Raw genomic sequence first — 20921 nt, forward strand, 5'->3', positions numbered from 1 at the left:
GATAATCTGAGGAGATCATAGAGGATTATTTGTGCATGTATAGAAGATCTCGCTGAAGTTTTATTTCTTGCTTTATTGGAAAAGTCATGCACTTGGAATAACCTGCCCTTCAATCCATTTCCCTCCAAATAAAGTAAATGAGAAGAGGAAACAATCAAAAGAATTGATATTTGAATTTTTCACCATCTCTTTCTTTACTGTTAACAGGCTTACATTTCCATTGTTAGAATGCGTACAATACAATAGATGGTCCTAATCCTGCTAAGAGGCTCCATGTAGACTCCATAATCTGTCACTGTGATTCTTTATACAAGACCTGGGCCACTGTAACCGTCTTTGATCCAAGTACAAGAGTTATACGTGCTACATTCAAAATTAGATAAAAACCAAACAGATTGGGTCTGATAAGCACCTACATATCCCAGTAACTTCAAACAGAGTTGCAAGCATTCAACATTTCTGAAAAATCAAGCCCAAAGTTCTTTAGAAAGCATATATTTCTAACCAAGTAATGTCTGGGTTTCATAGCTGTGTAGTAAACCCAATGTCCCAGGTTCATAACCGTGATTGCTATATAACTAGGCTTGGCAGAATTAAATTTTTATTATTTTATAATTTTGACAGATAATATAGGTGTTTATTGTAAGCAATATTTTAAAATGATTATGTATTTAAATGTTCACAGTTGCAGGAAATTATGGAAGGGGTGTGTGTCAGACAATAATTATTTAATGACAGTAGATGTTGAGATCCAAACAGTTAAAACTTTATAACCATTAAAACACAAATTGTCAACATCAACATGTCAAAATATACAAAGTAAATATCCTTAAAACAAACTCTAATAAGTTCTCAAGCAGCATGTTTCTTACTTTGCCTATGTGTTAATTTCAATTATTATCAATGGAAATATTTTCTCATTGGTTTGTGTGTACAGTGAATTCCATATTTATGGACATTTACCAATAAAAATCTAATTCTGCCAAGCCCATATATAACCCAGACATGCTCACATAAAAAAAACGCATCCTAACTGAATTCCCTGACTGTTTTACATAATATAAAGCCCTGAATTATATCCCACCAATCTTACATATCAACATACTAAGCAACTCAACCAAAAAAAAGATGTTATTTCCTGTTTTAAGATGTTCATGAGCAAAGTAGAGCCTCAGCAGAAGTAACAATGAAGAGAGGTAGACAGACAAAGCGTGTGCTTGAAATATTCTATTAAAACAGTAACCATAACTGGAGAAAATACCTTAAATATTCCCTTATTTCCTATTTCCCAGAAAAAATATTTACTTATTTTTGCCTGTGTTTCTGCACTTTATAATTCCAGAAGGGGACAGAAATTAGAGCTCTTCTGAAATTATTAGATGCTCTAAATCAGTGTTCCCTGGAGGCCTGCGAGCAAGCTTCAGGGGGTCCGCCAAGCAGAGCCGGCATTAGACTTGCTGGGGCCCCGGGCAGAAAGCCAAAGCCCCACTGCATGGGGCTGAAGCCCAGGGCCCCGAGGCCTGCCACTTGGGGCTGAAGCCTGAGCAACTTAGCTTCAAGGGGCCCCTGTGACATGGAGCCCAGGGCAACAGCCCTGCTTGTTACCCCCTAACACTGGCCCAGGTTTTTATACACAGAAACACAGTTGTTGTGGCACAAGTGGGCCGTGGAGTTTTTATAGCATGTTGGGGGAGCCTCACAAAGAAAAAGGTTGAAAACCCCTGCTCTAGATGACTATGAGCATTTATTTACCCACATTTTGCTGTACTTTATTCTCAAATCACTCACTAGAACACTTTATAACACTAAAGAGACAAGTCGGGGGAAAGGTAACACACATGCTTTTCTCCCTACTAGCTTTAAGTTAAGCATTTAGTTGAGAAAACTGTGCAAACATACACTAATATCATACATGCACCCTTCAATTCAACCACTGTGGAATCTACCATCAAAATACTGGATTCCTTTTAAAATACAATGTAAGAGTACAATTGAATGTTGGGCTCTCATGAAAGACTCTAGAGGAGGCAAGTTTACAGATAATCAACAGAATCATGGGGTGGGGAAGATACAATAAGGCAGGTCCACACAGCCAAAGCAGGTGACCAGCACACAGCACCATATTCCAGTAGAATCCTTTCTAATCAGACTACCTGCCCCCTTTTAACAACATAAAGTTCCAAGCTTTGGATCTAGTATAATGAAACCATACAGTTTATTTCCCCAGCCCAAGTCTTCTGGGACTAACATCTCTACCTTCAAGCTGATTTTAGACTCTTAGGCCTGGTCTACAGTGGGGGTGGGGAATCGAGCTAAGATACGCAACTTCAGCTACTAGAATAGCGTAGCTGAAGTTGACGTATTTTAGATCGACTTAGAATAACTTACTTCACATCCTCGCGGCGCAGGATCGACAGCGGCTGCTCCCCCGTCAACTCCGCTTTTGTCTCTTGCCCAGATGGAGTTCCGGAGTCGATGGCAGAGCGATCAGGGATCGATTTATTGCGTCTACACTAGATGCAATAAATCAATCCCTGATAGATCGATCACTACCCACCGATCAATTAATGAAAATGATCATGTGTCGGTCTGCATTCCTTTGGATTGTTATCGAGCAGAACCCATCATCAGCATGGATGCATATCCTCTGGAATGGTGATTGAAGCATGAAGGTACATATGAATCTTTAGCACATCTGGTACAAATATCTTGCAATGCCGGCTAAAACAGCGCCATGCAAATGGCTGTTCTCATTTTTAGGTGACATTGTAAACAAGAAGTGGGCTGCATTATCTCCAGCAAATGTAAATAAACTTGTTCGTCTGAGCAATTGGCTGAACAAGAAGTAGGACTGAGTGGACTTGTAGGCTCTAAAGTTTTACATTGTTTTATTTTTGAATGCAGTTATTTTTTGTACATAACTCTACCTTTGTAAATCCAGCTTTCATGATAAAGAGATTGCACTACAGTACTTGTATTAAGGGAATTGAAAAATACTATTTCTTTTATTTTTACAGTGCAAATATTTATAATAAAAATAAATATAAAGTGAGCACTGCACACTTTGTATTCTGTGTTGCAATTGAAATCAATATATTTTAAAATATGGAAAACATCCAAAAATATTTATATAAATAGTATTCTATTATTGTTTAGCAGCATGATTAATCGTGATTAATTTTTTTAATCGCTTGACGGCCTTACTTAGCACCATTTCCAAATGAGCGCAATAAATTCTCTACCAGGTTTTATCCCTGAGCAGCTCATGTTGCAACTTGAGAAGCTTCATGTTTTCTTGCCAGGCACATCATGCTCATTTTCTCTGGGTTTTTGATCACTGCATTGCATTATACAGTTTTTGACATTTAGGCAATATCTTACATCTGTGTCTACAAACTGATGGCCAGAACCTGGAGCAGACTTAAGCAACTGGTGGAGTCCTTCCATCCAGTGTGGCACAGAGCACCTTAAGTTACCACCAACTGCAACAGGAGATCAGCGCATTCTATGAGATGCTCAGCAGCACCTCATAAGATTAAAGCACACAGACAATGAGCCCACCTACTATATCCACACCCTGAATGTTACCACAGCAGTAATCCATGGTGTGCTTGAGCCACCATGGAACTGTGTTAAGTGTTTCTCAGTTGTAAGTCACATAAGGCCAATTACATTTCTACTTTTATTAATTATTAATTATTATTTATTATTATTATTATTTTGAATGTCTAGAGGCCCCAAATCAGATTAAGTATCCCTTATTCTAGGCACCCTACAAACACAGTAAAAGACAGTCCCTGCCCCAAAGAGTTTCTAGTCTAAATAGACCAAACTTGGGATGGGAAACAGAGGCACAGAGAGGTGAAGTGACTTGCCTGAGGTCACACAGCAGAACTCAGGTCTCCTGACTCCTAATCCAGTACCGTCTTCACTCAACCACTCTGCCTCTCTTCACTTTGCCACTGCTCTCTACATCTTATGAACAGTAATATGGATAAGGATTAAAGAACACCAGGAAAAAAATCAATAAAGTCACTTATACACCCATTTCTGCAGCCTGGTACTGATACTTTTCTCACTCTCCTATATCAATTATAGAAATTAAATTCCACAGTGGACCTAGACTTTTATTGTCACTTATAGTTACTGTTCCCCCATAACAGAAAATGTAACTTCTTTATATGTGCCACTGAAACTGTGTATTTCATCTGTGTCACGGTACGAGCACTTTATGTTGCCATATGACACTAACCAGCCATTTCCATGTCATGCTTCCCATGTTTACAGTGCTTACAGTGTTTCTTTAATATTGAGCAGTTTATTGTATTTGGGGTGATATTGCAGTTCATTCACAACAAAGTACTGATGTTCAGTTTACTGACAATGAGTTAAGCTTTTTACATCAGAGTTTTTATATGTTTCTCTATCAAGGATTTGTCATGGCATTTGAAGGAAACCACATATCTTCTGATGAAGTCTGTCATAATTTGCTTTCTATCCAGTGAAATGATATATCCTTAACAGAATAAGGAGTTATTCTCTGGATGACAATCATTCCAGCTTACATGCCAACCAAGCCCATGTTTCTACTACCTGAGGAAGAGCTGAGCACCTTAGTACATCAGTCACAGCTGATGAACGTGTTAGTACAGAAATTTCTAATGTGAATCAGGGCATATACTTTGCAATATATATAAAGATATTTTATTAAACATCATATTTAGCTCTGTCACAGCGGTTTGGATAGTGGAGAAATACTGTGCTCTCTATATACTAGGCCCTAAGTTTTAACATATTAATTCCTTTCTTCCTGACTTCTGAAATTAATTCTTTGATAATAAGTATCCTACCATTTTCTGATATTCTGACCTAGTGAATAAATAATGATGCTGGGATCCCGGTTCTCCTGTGTCCTAATCCTATCACTGATGCACTCTGATGTTCTCTTGAGTCACTTAGACCCACATTTTTCAGTGTTCACTAATCTTGAGTATCCAGTTTAAGTCAAGTAGAGACTAATGTTCAGAGGTGCTGTGGAACCAACATTCTCATTGGCTTCAACCAGAATTTGGGCTGCGCCGCACTTCTTAAAATCAGGTCCTAGGTGTACAGTACTGGGCACCCAAAAACTGAAACACTCAAAATAGGTGTCCTCTCTTGAAAATTTGACCCCAGTCTCTGGGCCTCTATTTCCCATTCTAAACAGGGATGATAATAATATTAATTTACCTACCTCATAGGGGGCATTGCAATAATTAGGGAGGGGAGGCAGCACACAGGACTGATTGAAAGTCAGATCAAACCCGGATCTAAATGTGCGATTTCACATCCAAATGTATTACACAAATCACAGATACAAAAGTAAGCTGGGCTCTAGGACTTAAGTGCTGCAGTGGGAGTTGAGAGTGCTCAATACATGGAAGGATCAGCTTGCCTACAGCAATCCAGTTATATGCCTGCTCTCCTGGTCTGCTTCTATTACAATTTTTCTGTTGCACACATAAGAAGGTAAAATATAGTCAGAATTGGTCAGCAAGTGACTACGTTGTACAACTTTATAAATATTCATCTAATGCACAGTTTCTATTTTCAGGGAAGCCCATATCTGATGCAAAAGCACTCACATGCAAATACAGCATTTCCTTGCTTTGCTAAACACTGGCTTGGCCTAAGCAAAATTCAAATCCAAAAAGCCCACAAAGTGCAAAAGTACATAGGAAAGGGTACTGAGGATCAGGCAGCATCTGAGAAAACTGAACAGGCAGGCAGGAAGACTGGAGGAATATTGGAAGTAATGGGAAACAGCCAGAAAACCTCACAGGAGGCACATGCCTAATTGTTTTAATGATTATTTTCTCATTAGTCTAGGACTCACTGCTTCACATCCCTGCCCCTCTTTTCATATGTGTAGATAATGCCTTCACTTTGTTTTCAGGTTTTCAAACTCTTTCCTTATTTCTTTTGCTTTAGATTTTCCACTGTGAAAGGTTACAATTTGCTACTACTGGTTTTCATTTTCTTCTCAGAATCCAGGCAGTGCTAGTCACGACTATCAATTTAAGAGCAGCTCAACACTGCTCCACCACTTAGATTGGCTAGCTCCTCAGATACATGCTTAGGAGCATGAATCTACCCACTCACATGCAAGCACTAACAACCTCTGCTCATGTGCTTTAAATTCCTGCACTGAAGCATGTAATCAAATAATACTGGCAGAAAGAACTGCTTGCCCAGTCAAAATATAATCAAAACCGAAACATAGTTATCTAGCTCTCAGGTATAATTGCCTTAGCTACCTCACAGCTGGTGATGTGATTTTTGAGGCATATACCGTTGCTATCACAACAGATTAATCTCTTCTTGCTTATTGATACAAATTCAGGAGGTCAAATGCCCATTTGTGATATAAATTGCAGATGGTTCTGATGTCACTGTTAAGACAGCTTAATGCTGATAGATGCTGAGAACCTGTAGTTCTCACTGGCTTACTTGGGATTTGCAGGTACACTGTAGTTCCTCAGCATCAGGCCCAGAATAATGATCACTTGGACTTAAACAAAACAGAAGAGCTCAGTGTAAACTCAAGAGCACCTCATTATAACTAAAAAAAGGATATTTAAAAGTATGCCCTATACAGAGGGATATCTTCCATTGTTGTGTGACACGGAGTATGTTTCCCAGACATGAAGAAGAGCTCTGTGTAAGCACAAAAGCTTGCCTCTTTCACCAACAGAAGTTGGTCCAATAAAAGATAATACTTCACCCATCTTGTCTCTCAGAGGGAAACAGACAAAGAAAAATGAAGTGAAAACTGATCATCAAAATGTACATACAGTCTGACTAAATATAAAAGATGCTTTTATCAAAAAAAGTAATTCTATATCTTAAAAATCAATTTAATTTTAATTGTACCATCCTTTCTTGGTGTATAATATACAATCATTAACATTAACTAAGAAAGATCCAGTTCTTGTCTCAAACAGGAATACATACAACCCTCATTGACTACATTCCATGCATATGTCTGAGTAGTTATTCAAATTATTATTTGCAAAAATAGCAACTTACCAAAGTGAAGACTTATGCACTCGGCAAAAGTCTAGCACTCAGTTCTTCTGAATTCTATTCTGGAATTTCCTTGTGAGCTTAGACAAGTCACTTAAATTCTCTGTGCCTCAGTTCCCTCATCAGTAAAATGAGAATATTCCCGCTTTCCTCACAGGAGTGTTAGATAGTTAAACACATAAATTAGTAAAATGCGTTAAGATACTCAGATGAAAAGCTATTTGTAAGAAATTGCAGTGTCTTATTAAGAACAAAAGATATATCTATGAAAAGATTGTGCGTTCCTCACGTTTTATTTGTTATTCAAAAGATTCAAATTATTCTATGGATTGATTGCTATTATTTGACATTTGATCTGTGCACTTAGATGTGATCTGTGAGGTAAATCTCAAAGATTTCTTTCTTTTACTCAATTGGATGAGCATGCATCCACTGCTAGGGCAAATTCTGGCACATGCAAATTTAAAATTTGTTTTCCTGTGAACACATGTGCACAGAATATTAAAATTCAATGAACAACATGATCACTCAAACATTTGTAGGAACAGGAGCAGCAGACAAACACGAGCATGGTTGAAGCAACTTCATTTAAAAATTCATGTGGTCATTTGTGAAAAATTTATTGCAGTATTCCGTCACATCTGTTTAATTTATATCTAATGCATTTCAATACTACAGTATTTATTACTATGAAACTAGAAAGAGTGACACTTCAGCAGACTTCAGACAAATATGTATGTGTCTACTGCTGTGGCAATTGGGTTATTACAAATTCTTCCTTCTGAATGCGCGTCATAGAACACGAAGAGGACTCATGAAGAGTTTTCTGGCCAAGGGATTTAGAGGACCTATTATTCTCCTCCCAATATTTACCCTCTGGTTCCTCAGGAATAGCAGTTCCCAGTTGGAAAGTTTCTGATCTAATATGCAAAGCATTTAGAATAGTCAGCAGGAAACTCAATCTGCCTTTGCCTCTGCACTCTGGAACTGGTATAACTTTTCCATTAACTTAAACAAATGCGCCTGTATTTTTAGACCATGTAATTACCCTACATCAGCAGACTGAGCCCTGTGAAAGTACGCTGGAGAAAGATTCGAGCCCTGTGTTTCTCTGCTTATAAAACTGTGAAACCCAAACCTTCGGATGTGGTGATTAATGAAATGCCTCTTGATCATTTGATCCGATCCCACTTGCTGAGGTAAATTGTTTCAGTTTTCCATGAGCATAGATAGGATTTTTTGGCATAATGACGGGAGGGCAAAGACTTCACACTTGAAAAGACATACCACTCTGCGTTAATGCATGACCACTGAGAATTGTAGCACTTTTTAACTTTCTCCATTCCCCCCTCAAAGATAAAAGACCAAGGAAATATTTTTGTTATGTCCAAAAAAGGGGTCTTTGCTTGAGATGTTTTACGAACGTTCTGGTAATAGCATTAGCTCCATATACTCTGCCATTCAAAACTTCAGCAGCTCAGTGATTAAAGGCATTTGTCAGGAGGCAACAGGCATTTGGCAATGACAAAATCTGTCATTTTTCATGAAGTTGGAGTGTGCCAGTCAACAGCTGCATTAGGCTGTCATCATAATGCACTGCAAAACATGGGCAGATTCACAATGCCACCATTAACACTTTAATTCAATGTTTTGATAACAGGGTGCTCCATAAGGCATACAGTTGGTCTCTTCTGTCATATAAGTGAGTGCCTGTTTCAGATTTGACTGTGCCTAACACTAGACATTTATAATGGTAACTGTACTACCTTGCCAAATGATGCCTCATTTGTTGCAATATTTCATTTTCCTCCTTTACTTGCAAAACCTATTTCAGAAACAGAATATGAAGGACTGATATATCACATATTTGCACTGCAGGGATATCTGTGAACGTATGTTCACAGCAGCAGTGAACAAGTTACTGAGCCATTTAAAATTATAGCATAAAAATCCTTACCATATAAAAATAATACATTTTGTAATGACTTTAGAGTACCATGCAAGCCATCACGTTGAGGAAGCAGTTATTGCCACTGAGGTCCATAAAGAATTTTTGGATTAAACATATTCAAAGTAACTGATTTGGATCAATGCAAGTTGATGCTGAACTAAATGTTACTTCATGAACACACTGCTTTATTTTATTTTGCAGGCCAATATAGCTTCTTATATCTCAGTAAGTTGTTAGAAGGTCCCCTGTATGTAATAGCAACTTCCAAGTATTTAAAAACAGTTAACAACAATAATGATCTTCCTTCCCTTCCAAGTCTATGGGAGAAATAGGTAGATTAGTTTTTGGGTTTTTTGTCAGTTCTAGTGGGAGTAATTTCCATAGTCTAGATCCAGCACCTAAGGTCTCATGTCTCCTGTATTCATGGTTGCTACTATTCAAGACTTCCATTCTTCCATTACAATATAGATGTAATGGGAGGTCATGATCACAGAGGAGGAGGTGATCTCTCAGGTAGCTAAGGCCAGTTCCATGGAAAGCTTTGAATATCAGAGCAGAGACCTGAAACTGAATTCTGTTCAGTGGGGAGCTGGTGCAGAGAGCACAGCACCAGGTGGATGTGCTCACAGAAACCTGTATTGCTGAGAAGACAGGCAACTATATTTCGTACCTGCTGAAGCTTTTTTCAGGGTGTGTGGCTGAAAAGACTTTGTGACTTTGACTAATCAGTTTGTAAATTAAGTCTGACTAAAGAAGTTACTAGTGTAAACCATATTTTCAAAATAAAAACCAGGACACTGATAGCTCCAACCACAGGGAGAAGAAGTGGGGGTTGGTCGGTGGGGAGGAGTGTAGCAACTACAGGAAGCAGAATTATATTTCACTTAAAAAAGGCAGAATCAAGAGACAAGCATCATAACCAGCCACGGCTGAATCTAACTGAATTCTGTTCCACTCATTAAAAAAAATTACAATTCTCATTATTTATTAGGTCATGTTGCACCTATTTTTATATTAAGTACCATTGTTTAAAAAAATACTTTGCTTACCTTGCATTGTTCTTTTGTCTTTCCCTTTACTCTGTTTTTTCTTTTTTTCTTCTATGTATTTTACCATCTTTTCCTGTGTCTTTTACTCTATTTTCCACTCATTATAATTTTCTACAGTATGTGATCTTTGTTCTCTCATTCTCTTCTTTTTCCTATATTGTGTTCTCTTCTTCCTCCTGAGTTTCCAGGCTCTCTTCCTCCAACACTCCTTCCCTCTCAGTTCTCCTCCCAATCTCTCTGTACTATCCCCATCATGATCTTCTCTCATCCATCTTTTTCCTGTCTCACTCTTTAAAAACTCTCTCATATACATTTTGCACCCTCAAAATCTCAAAAATCTGTTCCTGATATTTCAGTACCAGGCATTCAGCATCAAATCCCGGCCCTACACATGTATGCAGCATAGAGATGGAAACAGTTTATAGTCTCACCAGGATCTGTAACTGCCTAAGAATCACCTACAGAAACAGACGCATGGGCCCCAAATAAGAAATCTGTGTCTCTATCCCTCCCCTCCCCTGCCCCAATTGCCACGTATGGCAGCTGAAGAACTGAGGGATGACATCACAAAAGGCAGAGCCTCTCTGAGATCCCAGTGGGTGGGGAAGGGACTAGAGGGACAGGTTCTCCTTCAGGGCAGTCATAGCTGGTGATTATGAATGGGCTGTGTGATCCATAGCCAGTGTCCATAGCACTGCTTGGCTGACCCTTCTGAAATGGAATGGTCATCAGGGACTGAAGGATGGGAACAACTGGGCAGAAGATTCACCATCCCCTATGGCAATCACAGGACAGCAGAAAGGGAGAGACCTCCAAACACTGTTCTTTCAGTGACACATTCTCTCTCTCTCTCTCTCACTCTCCTGAAGCAGTTCCATGGGGTTTACAGGATTTATGTATTGTTATTTGGGGCAACCATTGTGTCCATCTGCATGAGCTCCCTATACCCCTGAGCAGCTGCATGCAATCCAAGGAGCAGATACCCTGCACAATTCCTTGTGCACTAGGCTGAGCAGCCTCAGAACCAGTTGGCCTGGCATACAACTAGGTTGTGCAAGGGATTACAACCACATAACAGAGCCAGGATTTACCCTTCGATGCACAGCTCTGTGAAAAAGCAATTTGGCCTGATTTTTAGGGAGCCTAAGTATCTGTAGCTCCCTATGACTTCAGTGGGAGTTAAGTGTACTCAGCATCTATCAGAAAATCAGGCCCATTAAGCTGTAAATATTTGCCTATAGCATGACTTTTTTCTCTGGTTTTATCCACATTTACAGCTCAGAGTTTAAGTGATAATAAATAACGCCTGCAGAGAAAATCTTGGCAGAGGGGGAAATAAAACTTTTACTCTATCACTCATTTCTTTGTAAGGATCCTCTCGCTTTTTCAGAGGAATCCCCTCTGTATTACAAGTGCTGCTTCATTCTTTACTCCTACCTTTCCACAGGAATAAAATCATTATAGGTACATTTGATATGGGCCTGAACGAAAGCTCTGCATCCAAACACCCTTGAATCTTTTGGGTAATGGGGAATGAGGAGGTTGAATTCAGGATCTGAATTTTACATTTGAGGCCCATCTATAATTTACAAAATGGCAGTAAAAATCAACGGAGACAAATGCAGAGTGATTATCTTCTTCCTCTTCTGAAGTATCTAGCACACAAGCTGATGAAATACTGTCTGTTCTTTAAAGTGGCATTGTTGTGTACTTGAGCCTTGGCCAGCAGCAGTTCCTTCACAAGTTACTCCTACAAGTGTGAATACTCCACGCATGAGTGCTATTGCTGAGACAGGTGCCCATACAGAAACCTGTTGACCAGCCCAACAGGTCCCTCTGGAGCTCCTTTTCTGCATGGCCAGTGGAAATGCCTCACTGTAAGTTCTGCAGGGAGCCAAAACCAGTGTGGAATAAATTATTTGGTGTCCATGGGATTTTTGTGCCTAGGCACAAGACCCTACCAGAATTGGGCTAATAATGTCATTTTCTCTACCATTTCTTAGTCTTACTGCCAGTTGTGGTTTGCTCCCATGGGGAATGTGCACTTGAGTTCAGAGAGTCACCAAACTCATAGAAGGACGTTAAACTAGGCTCCCTCATCTAAAGCTAAAATCCATTGGTCAGATCACCTCCATTCTAGAGAAATCTCCTGTGGGAGGGGAGGAACAGAGTTTCACCTCACGGAATTTACTAGGAAGGACTCCCCCACCCCCCACAGTGAGAGATTTGGGAAGCATTAAAGTGTACAGGAGGAATAACACCTCCCAGACTCACATCTGTAAAGACAGGAGCTTACCAGCCAAACATCCAATCCTCCACATGGCTCCACTGACCTTCCGCTACCTTGGCAACATAGCTTCTATTGACTGGGTCCTCTTGTGCCTGCTTAATGGCAGCCACTGCGGGGACCCAGAGACAGTTAATCCAGTTCCAAGTTACATGAACTCCTGACTGAATTTCTGCATAGGCAGGGTCTGTAGGAAATAATTCAGCCAAGTGTAGCCAGTCCTCTGCTCCTCCCCACTTATTCGTTGCCCACTTTGAACAAAAGCCTTTTTTTTGTCCCAGGAATAGGAGCAATGCTGTGGAGATCTATCTTCACAGAGTCCCCTCACTGACATACATGAAAAAGGTACTAACCACTACCATGTTAAAGCCCAGACTTTCTTTTAGACCCGATCAAAAATTTTCCAGTGAAACTTTTTTCCAATTGAAAATTGGGGTTTCAACAAATAAAACATTTTCCTCCATTTTTTATTTTTCATGGAAAAATCAATGACCTCCCCCCACAAAAAAAAGTTTGTCTTTGTTTTTTGACAAAATTCACAGTTTTCTGTTCAGAAAAATATTCTGAACAACTCTACTCTTCTTTATCAATTCAGGTTGTATTGATTTACATTTCACGAACCAGGCTGTACTTCAACCTCTACTATGACATTAGAGTCATGTCAGCCCAAACAACTTTCCGCAAAAATCTATTCAGGAATCTTTATGCAAAAAATTAAATAAGAAGATTCCTGAACCTAAAAGGAAATGGAAAAGAAAAAAATGTTTTCTCCAGGGAAACCCAACATGGTGTCTCTTTAATTCATCCTTCTAGATTCATCTTCACTATAATCATTACCACAACTTGGTTCACATTCCTTCAGCTGCTTTATTTTCACATTTTTAGTCTATATGTGTTTTATTATACCCCACTCTGCAAATGGTTCTCTTTATTCCACTTCTCTCCATAGCAAGTGTGACGCTATAAAATAATCTGTATTTTACAAGCTGTTGGACATAAATGAAATAATCTTCCCCACTGCTACATTACTATTCCACATCCTCCCTTAAATTTCAGTTTACGTTTCCCAATTGTTTATAATGTCATACAACCCCTGATTTCCCTCTTACTTACACTGGTTTTATATAAGTGTAACTCCATTAATTTCAACTGAGTTATTCCCAATTTGCAATGGCGTGTAAGAAGAATCAGACCACAAATTCTCAGTTATACCAATGTAAATCTAGAGTAATTCCAGTCAAAAGAGTAATGCTGGATCATGCAAATGAGGGCAGAATGCAGCCCACAAAGCTCTCACACTTTCAAAATGTGGTTAAAGTAGTAAATTATAGTTTATAAAATATTAATTTTAGTACCTACCTACAAGTTTAAAAAGAGTAGACAGCCTGAATTTCTCTGAATGCTTGTATTTCAAAAGATCAACTGAAGAAGCTGAAAGATGGATGAAGAATCCTGGCTTTGCAAATGACTCAAAGGAACTGTATCCTGGGAGCCATGTGTTCTTGTGGACGGCAAAGGTTGATCTGTTACGGAACTCTTCACTGTCTTCCCATTTGGAAAGAAGCAGGGTATCATTGGAAGCCAAATGAAGAAAATAATTTGGTCTGTCAGCTGTTTCAAATGAAACCAAGTTGGGATCTGAAAAAAACACAACAACGTATTCACTGGACTAAGCAGAGTGGGCCAGATTTATCTTTGGTGTAACATCACTAAAGTCAATACCACTTGAGTCCACAGTAAGGATGAACTTGGCCCAGTTTTTTGAAGAAAAAATATTAAATATGCATACATGTTCCTGGCTTTCCTCATACTGAGTACTTGGTAGCCCCAATGATTTCACTGGGACTATACTGCATGGTATGGTACTTGTCAACACGAGGGTGCAGTAATCTAGCCCACCGTGAGCATATAACTTCAGTTCACTACTTTTGTTAGCCTTATTCTTATCCAAAATTAAAATACAGTCTCACCAGTTTTACAAAGTTATGCTTACCCATTTGGAAGTTATAGCTCAAAAGCTCAACTATTCATTTAAAATGGAGTAACTAAAATGCATTTTACATTCAGCTTGTAGGGTCGTGTTTTCAGTTTCCAAGCAATAGGCTCTCCAGCCATCCTCAGGACAAATCATGTTAAAAGCAGATTTGCAATGTGCCTGCCTTTGTACTAGTAACGGCTCTATTGTCACGACCTTCTACATGCTGACCAGTACTTTACCACTAAAACAGTCCCACTGATTTCAAGCAGACTTCTGTGGGACCACGTGCAGAGTAAGGTACAGCTCAATGAAAGAATGGAGTCCATTATGAGCACCTGTTGCTCACAGTATTACTTCATTTTATTTTTCTGTAAACTGTGGTATTCAGTTTAAAATAACCATAGAACAACTGTAAAATCAACTATCCCCTGAGGACTGGATAGTATTTCTTTTAAAAGAGGGCACAGAGGACAAATAATCTCCATTAAACAGATGTTTTATTATGTTCTGTACCATATTTCTGGAGCACCACTTATCTTCCAAGTATGACAACATTTATTTATTTGAAACATTGAATAGCATGGAAGAGAGTTTTTTTTCTATTACTGGCTATAGCAGGTACATTTGCAATGCAATTTGAATCACCTGCTCTGTATACAACAGTTACTTTATTACCAAAACCTCCCAGTCTTCTTTTATCACTGGTCTGAAGCTAACAAAATTTACCCATTTTTCTGGGATACAATTAAATTTATAAAACTACATATTACATATCTATATGGCTGCTGTGGATAATCATGAAGGAAATTCCAATATAATTGGGCTGATGATGCAAAGAAATTGTCATACAGATTTTGTAGATTCCTCCAAGGACAGATGACTAAATGACATCCTCTTAATGTTATAATGGAGTCTGCAAATCCTGGTAGGCAGGGTAAAGCCTGAGTAGATGAGGTCTGTCCATGGCTGGAAAAGGAGACAGAACCTTTCTCCCCAAATCAAAGACAGGATACAGGGCACTAGTACAGAAAAACTGAGATTCCTGCTGCAGACGAAGAGCAGAAATAAGAGCCCTGTCCCTCTGTACTCTCCTACATATAATTTTGGGCCAGTTCTACACTGAGAGCAGACTCACTAGTTAGAGCCCTGCAATTCCCTCAGCCAGCCCATAATACCCCATTCTATGGTCCCACACAAAAAGCTAGAGAAGCACATTGCTCTATGGCAAGCAGGAGGTGCAGAGTCTACGCCTTACAGGCTCTCTGGGGACCTGATCAGCAGGATCAGACATTTCTGGTGCATCTGGCGTTAAGGATCATTAAAACATTTATTATAACAAACTTTCCCGTGGCAGTGAAATTGGATGCGCAAATACCTGCAGTATTTCATCAGCATCATAAAGTACTGAAAACATAAGAGCAAACCCTGCATATTCCTCTGAAGAAGTGGAGGGCCTCCCTGGCAGCTGAACTGGTGAAATTCTGGTGTGCAAAGGTGGACAAGATTTGAAGAGGCCACCCAGGGGATGTGAATCCCTGTAAAAGGCATGGCTCTGCTTCAAAATGGCTCTCTCTATGCCAGGACACAGGAAATGAGAGGTGACAGAACAAGGAATAGGCTGGAGCATCTGTTATTGCAACACTCCTTCCAATCTTCCCCATCCCTCTCTCCTGCCATAGGGCACATTAGGAATGTGGGGGTTACAATGTTGTTTTGAAAACTAAAAGTATCTATTTATAAAGCTGGAATCATCCAATTAAAACCCACTGAGTGCAGAGCTTGGTGGACATTGTTAAAATTAGAATCAGCTGATAGCTGCAGAGGAAAGGTCTGTGGGCAATTCTGTCCTCAGCCACAGGACTGTATTCAAGGGGAGAATTTGCTATGTGTGTTCACTACCCACTCTGTCTTTGTCTTTATCTATGTTTATTTTCAGGTTACAGTGATGAAGTGAGCTGTAGCTCATGAAAGCTTATGCTCAAATAAATTTGTTAGTCTCTAAGTCCACAAGCCCTCCTTTTCTCTTTGCGGATACAGACTAACACGGCTGCTACTCTGAAACCAGTGACTTTACCATGTGCCTTGGGCTTATACCATCCTGAAGTCAGCATAAAGCTCATGGCATCTCCCGGAACAAAATCTTCTGCTCTCACTGGGAAAACATAGCCACCCAACAGTTTGGCTGCCATTGCAACTTCTCCATCCAAGTAGCTGACCAGTTTGTAGGGACCCTTTCCCAGAACTGTTGAGAGAGAAGCCAAAATTAACTTTCATGTTGAGTGTCACAAATGCTTGAGCTCTCATATATTATCTTAGGCAATCATGTAGTAGCAAATTAAACAAGAACAACTCCAACCTGAAAACTATTCCAGGCATCATGTGCTAAAATGAAATGGCAGTGCCTTACGAAGCAACCCCCACCCCACAAAAAAACAAAAACAAAAAACAAACACTTCCACCTATTAGCTGAAATTAGACTGCACAAAAATTTCCAACTTCATTTCAGAAAGGTTTGTGAGAACTTTCCCTTTTCCTCCCTACCTCCATATATCCCTCTAGGTTTCATTTTTAATTGGGTTCAACTAATATAAAATGTAGCTGACACCTCAGTTGTGCTCCTGGTTATGTGCCCAACTGCAAAATTTGCATGTGGACAATAATCTTGCAGGAGGCCAGACTAGATAATTAAGTGATCCCTTCAGGCATTAGAATCTATGGATAGATATGGATAATAAGAATAAACATATTATATTTAGGCTTGGAAGGATTAGATTTCTATCAGTAAATGTCGGTAAACATCAATTTCACTGTACACACACAAACCTCAGAAAAAATATTTCTACTAATAATCAAAATTTACAAATAGGCAAATTAAGAAAAAAGCTGCTTAAGAACTTATTACAGCCAAAATCTAATGATTTAGACTAGATTTGTTACAAATGGACTAACAAATGAATAATAAACATAGGTATGATTTGTTGATTTAAGGATATTTATTTTGCATGTTTTGACAGTTTGTGTTTTAACCATTTATAAAGCTTTACCTTTTGAATCTCAATGTCTGCTGTTACTGAATAATTGCCTGACTCCCCCCACACCATGATTTCCCTCAGCTATGAAAATTTAAAGGTTTATAAAAATCTAAACAGGCTTAAAAATAAATATTATTATCCATCAAAATTACAAAAAATATAAAAATGGAATTCTGCCAACCCTAATTATATTACCTATATCTTCATACACACAATGCTGGAGTGGTGTGGTATAAAAGGGTCCTATCAGCCTGAATTTGAAATGGGTGTATTATCCATACACATATGTTCTGAGGTTTTGTAAAGATTCACACCACTTCCTCTACATTTGAAAATTAACTATTTGACAGATGCAAAATAATACAAACATTTTTTGCAACTGATGTGATTTATTTAGTATATGTTTGGTAGTATCTTATAGCAAATGTATATTTAAATGCTAAATACCTATGCTGAAATATAGTGAACATTTATTAGACGATTTTCAGCTATAGGATTAATGTATTTGTATTATAAAGACGCTACCACTCACTAGCTCACAGCATGATTGAAATCACATGATAAATACCTCGTTTAACAATACTCACTCCAAGTACCTTTCTCAGAGCTCAAGAAGAGCTCTTGGTAATGTCAAAAATTTGTCTCTTTCACGAACAGCAATGGGTCCAATAAAAGATATTACCTCACCGATCTCGTCTCTATTTAACAGTGGTCATCATGTATAAATGAACTTCTTGGACAGTAAGAGTGCATGTATAATGTTATCTTTTTGTATACATGCACACATAGTGGTGTAGTAGTGTGGCATAAAAGTATTATCAGCATGAATTTGAAATTGGGTGTCTTGTTCACAAGTGACAAAGCCGAAGGGCAAGTTACATTGTCATCTCAAACACATGCTGATACATACTTCCTAATATGTCACACCATCACCTATTTTGCTTATACCAATAATATTGTAGAAAAACATATTTTTAGAATTATTTTTAAAAAAATTAACTAGGACTATTTTTGTATCCTTCTTCCTTAAAGCCAGGTCTCTGAGTTCCGCTGCATACCGCATACAAAGTACAGGGGTCAGAAAAAGCCATAAAATGTCCTGAAATGGCATTTCTATAACTAATAATTATCATGAATTAAAGTCTGATATCTCAGGCTCTTTCAAGTCATGAAATATGTACTGAATCCCATTAATAAATTGGAAATATAAAAAGCACCTGTTTCCAGCTTTGGGGGGATGTGAAATACTCAGTTCAACGTTTAGAACATTGTTAAGCACAGAAAGCCCATCACTGGCCCAGGACTAGATCTTAGCCTTCTTGAGCCTTGGGCCAGGCTAACCTTTTTGGGGAGAAGGAAGATATGTTTTTGTGGCAGGATGATTTTTTTTTAATGGCAGCTGTTTGGCCTATTATAACAAGTCCTGATTAGATGGATTAGTAGGTAAAGAGCAGGTGAAGGGGGTGAAAGGTATCTGATAAAGGTATTTATCACATGGCTATTACTAATACAAATGTGGTAGATATATCGGCATATAGATATACACACAGGCATACTCAAACTTGCAGTAATTATCTGCCCACAGCTTTTAATAACAGTTAAAACTAACATCGCAATTTGAAAATGTACCCCTTATTATCTAATTTTACTTTGCTACATCCAAGGATCATTAGAATCATTTTTCATAGATTATAAAGCCAGAAGGAACCATTGTGATAATCAAGTCTTGCCTCTTGTGTAAATCAGCCTATCGGGCTTCCCCAAAATAATTCCTGTTTGAACTATAGCATGTCTTTTGGAAAGACATCCAATCTTGATTAAAAAAATTTCCAGTGATGGAGAATCCACCACAATCCTTAGTAAATTGTTCCAGTGGTTAAATTATAGATCTGAGCAATAACAGATTTTTTTAGTTTGCTAGTAATTCCAAAAAATTGGAGAAAAAAATCAGGTGAGATCAAAAACCGCATTTTTCAAAATTTTTGGCACATTGAAAGTAAAAAAGAAAAAAAAAGTAATTTGGGGTTGAACAAAACATTTAATTTCAACAAAATCTATATGTTTTATTTCAATTTGGATTATTTTCAAACATTTATGATTCATTTTTAATACAATTAAAAGTAATTTTGAAACAAAGTCATTTCGAACCAAAAAATTCGCAGCATTTCCTCTTGAAAATGTCAAAATACAACATGTCAAATATTTGGAATTTTTGTTTTAGGATTTTTTCAACTGAAACAATTCAATGAAACTGATATGAATTTACAGAATGCTTCAGAGTGACTGAATCTGCATTTTTCACTGAAAAAAATTTCAGACAAAAATTTCATCCAGCTCTAGTTAACTGCCCTCACTGTTAAAAATGTGTACCCTATTTCCAGTCTGAATTTCTCTAGCTCCAACTTCCAGACATTAGATCTTGTTATACCTTTGTCTGCTAGACGCCGTTAATAAATTTCTGTTCCCCATTTAGGTACTTATAAATTGTGATCAAATTACCCTTTAACCTTCACTTTCTCAAATTAAACAAATTGAGCTCCTTGACTTTAATCACTGTAAGGCGTGTTTCCAGTCCTTTAATTTTGAACATTACACTTTCAAACTTGCAGTCATTCAGTCATATGGTACTTCATTTGTGAAAAAAAATACAAGAAAGAAATTTAAAATGGCAATAATCCCTTAATACTGCATTTTCCTGTATCAGTTAAAAACCTACTATATAACACTTGTCTAAGCAATTCAGCTCAATTTGAAAACACTTTCAAAAATCCCTATCACCAGGCAAATCCTTTAGTCAGATTTTCTCTGGCCCTTTGGTGAGCAAGGAGGGTAGAGAGGCACAAGTAGCCTCTTCTACTGGAGGCCCAATCCAATCTCCCTCTGGAGATCTGGCTCCATTTTGATCTCAATGCAGTGTCTGGAGCCTATCCATAAAGAAACAAATATCTTCATAGGTTCAACAGGCAGATTTACAAGGTACTCTGAATCCTGAAAATTGTTCAGATCAGATTGTCTTAGTTAGTTAGTTGCTTGTTTGTGGCTATCTCTTGAAAGTTAGCTACCTCTTGAGGCTGCCCGGGGAAAAACAAATGGGAGACTAGATCATTTAGCAATCAGGTATCTGTTTTAGAGAGTACTATTGTCCTAAGTACTAAATACCAGTTCAATTTTTAGGCATCTTTAGAGGTAACTCGTTTTGGGAAACCTACAGTAAAATTATTCCAGATTATGCTCCACCTTTGGTAAAAGAATAGATTTCCTAGGCTCAGATGTATGTAAATCTGTTGTTTTTAGATTATGAAACAGTACTGAGGGACCTCATATTATATGGAATGTGTTCCTGTATGAAACAAATTAACCAAATCTGTTTCAAAACTGGGGATTGCATAGACAAAATGAACTGTAGATTATCTGTATATTTTCCATATATTCTCCTTTATCTCTTCTTCCCTGATATTATGTATCACTTTTGTTAATTTTATTTTTATTTATTTACAATGTGGACTGATTCTAACATAGTACATCAGGTTTGGTGGTGACTGCATCATCTGTCTTGGGA

General features: G+C 38.2%; 1 protein-coding gene across 1 annotated transcript in view; it reads right to left on the minus strand.

Annotated features, from left to right (window-relative positions):
- The window catches only part of OTOG (otogelin), a 166558-nt gene that overhangs the window by 51590 nt on the left and 94047 nt on the right, over positions 1–20921 (minus strand). The window contains exons 32-33 of the mRNA XM_084632568.1: positions 16405–16572; positions 13712–13990 (exon numbers count right to left, since the gene is read on the minus strand). Of these exons, the coding sequence (XP_084488694.1) occupies positions 13712–13990; positions 16405–16572 (447 nt within the window). The remainder of the gene's footprint in view (positions 1–13711; positions 13991–16404; positions 16573–20921) is intronic.

The sequence above is a fragment of the Lepidochelys olivacea genome (assembly GCF_965140295.1).
Source record: "Lepidochelys olivacea isolate rLepOli2 genome assembly, chromosome: 6".
Classification (NCBI taxonomy): domain Eukaryota; kingdom Metazoa; phylum Chordata; order Testudines; family Cheloniidae; genus Lepidochelys; species Lepidochelys olivacea.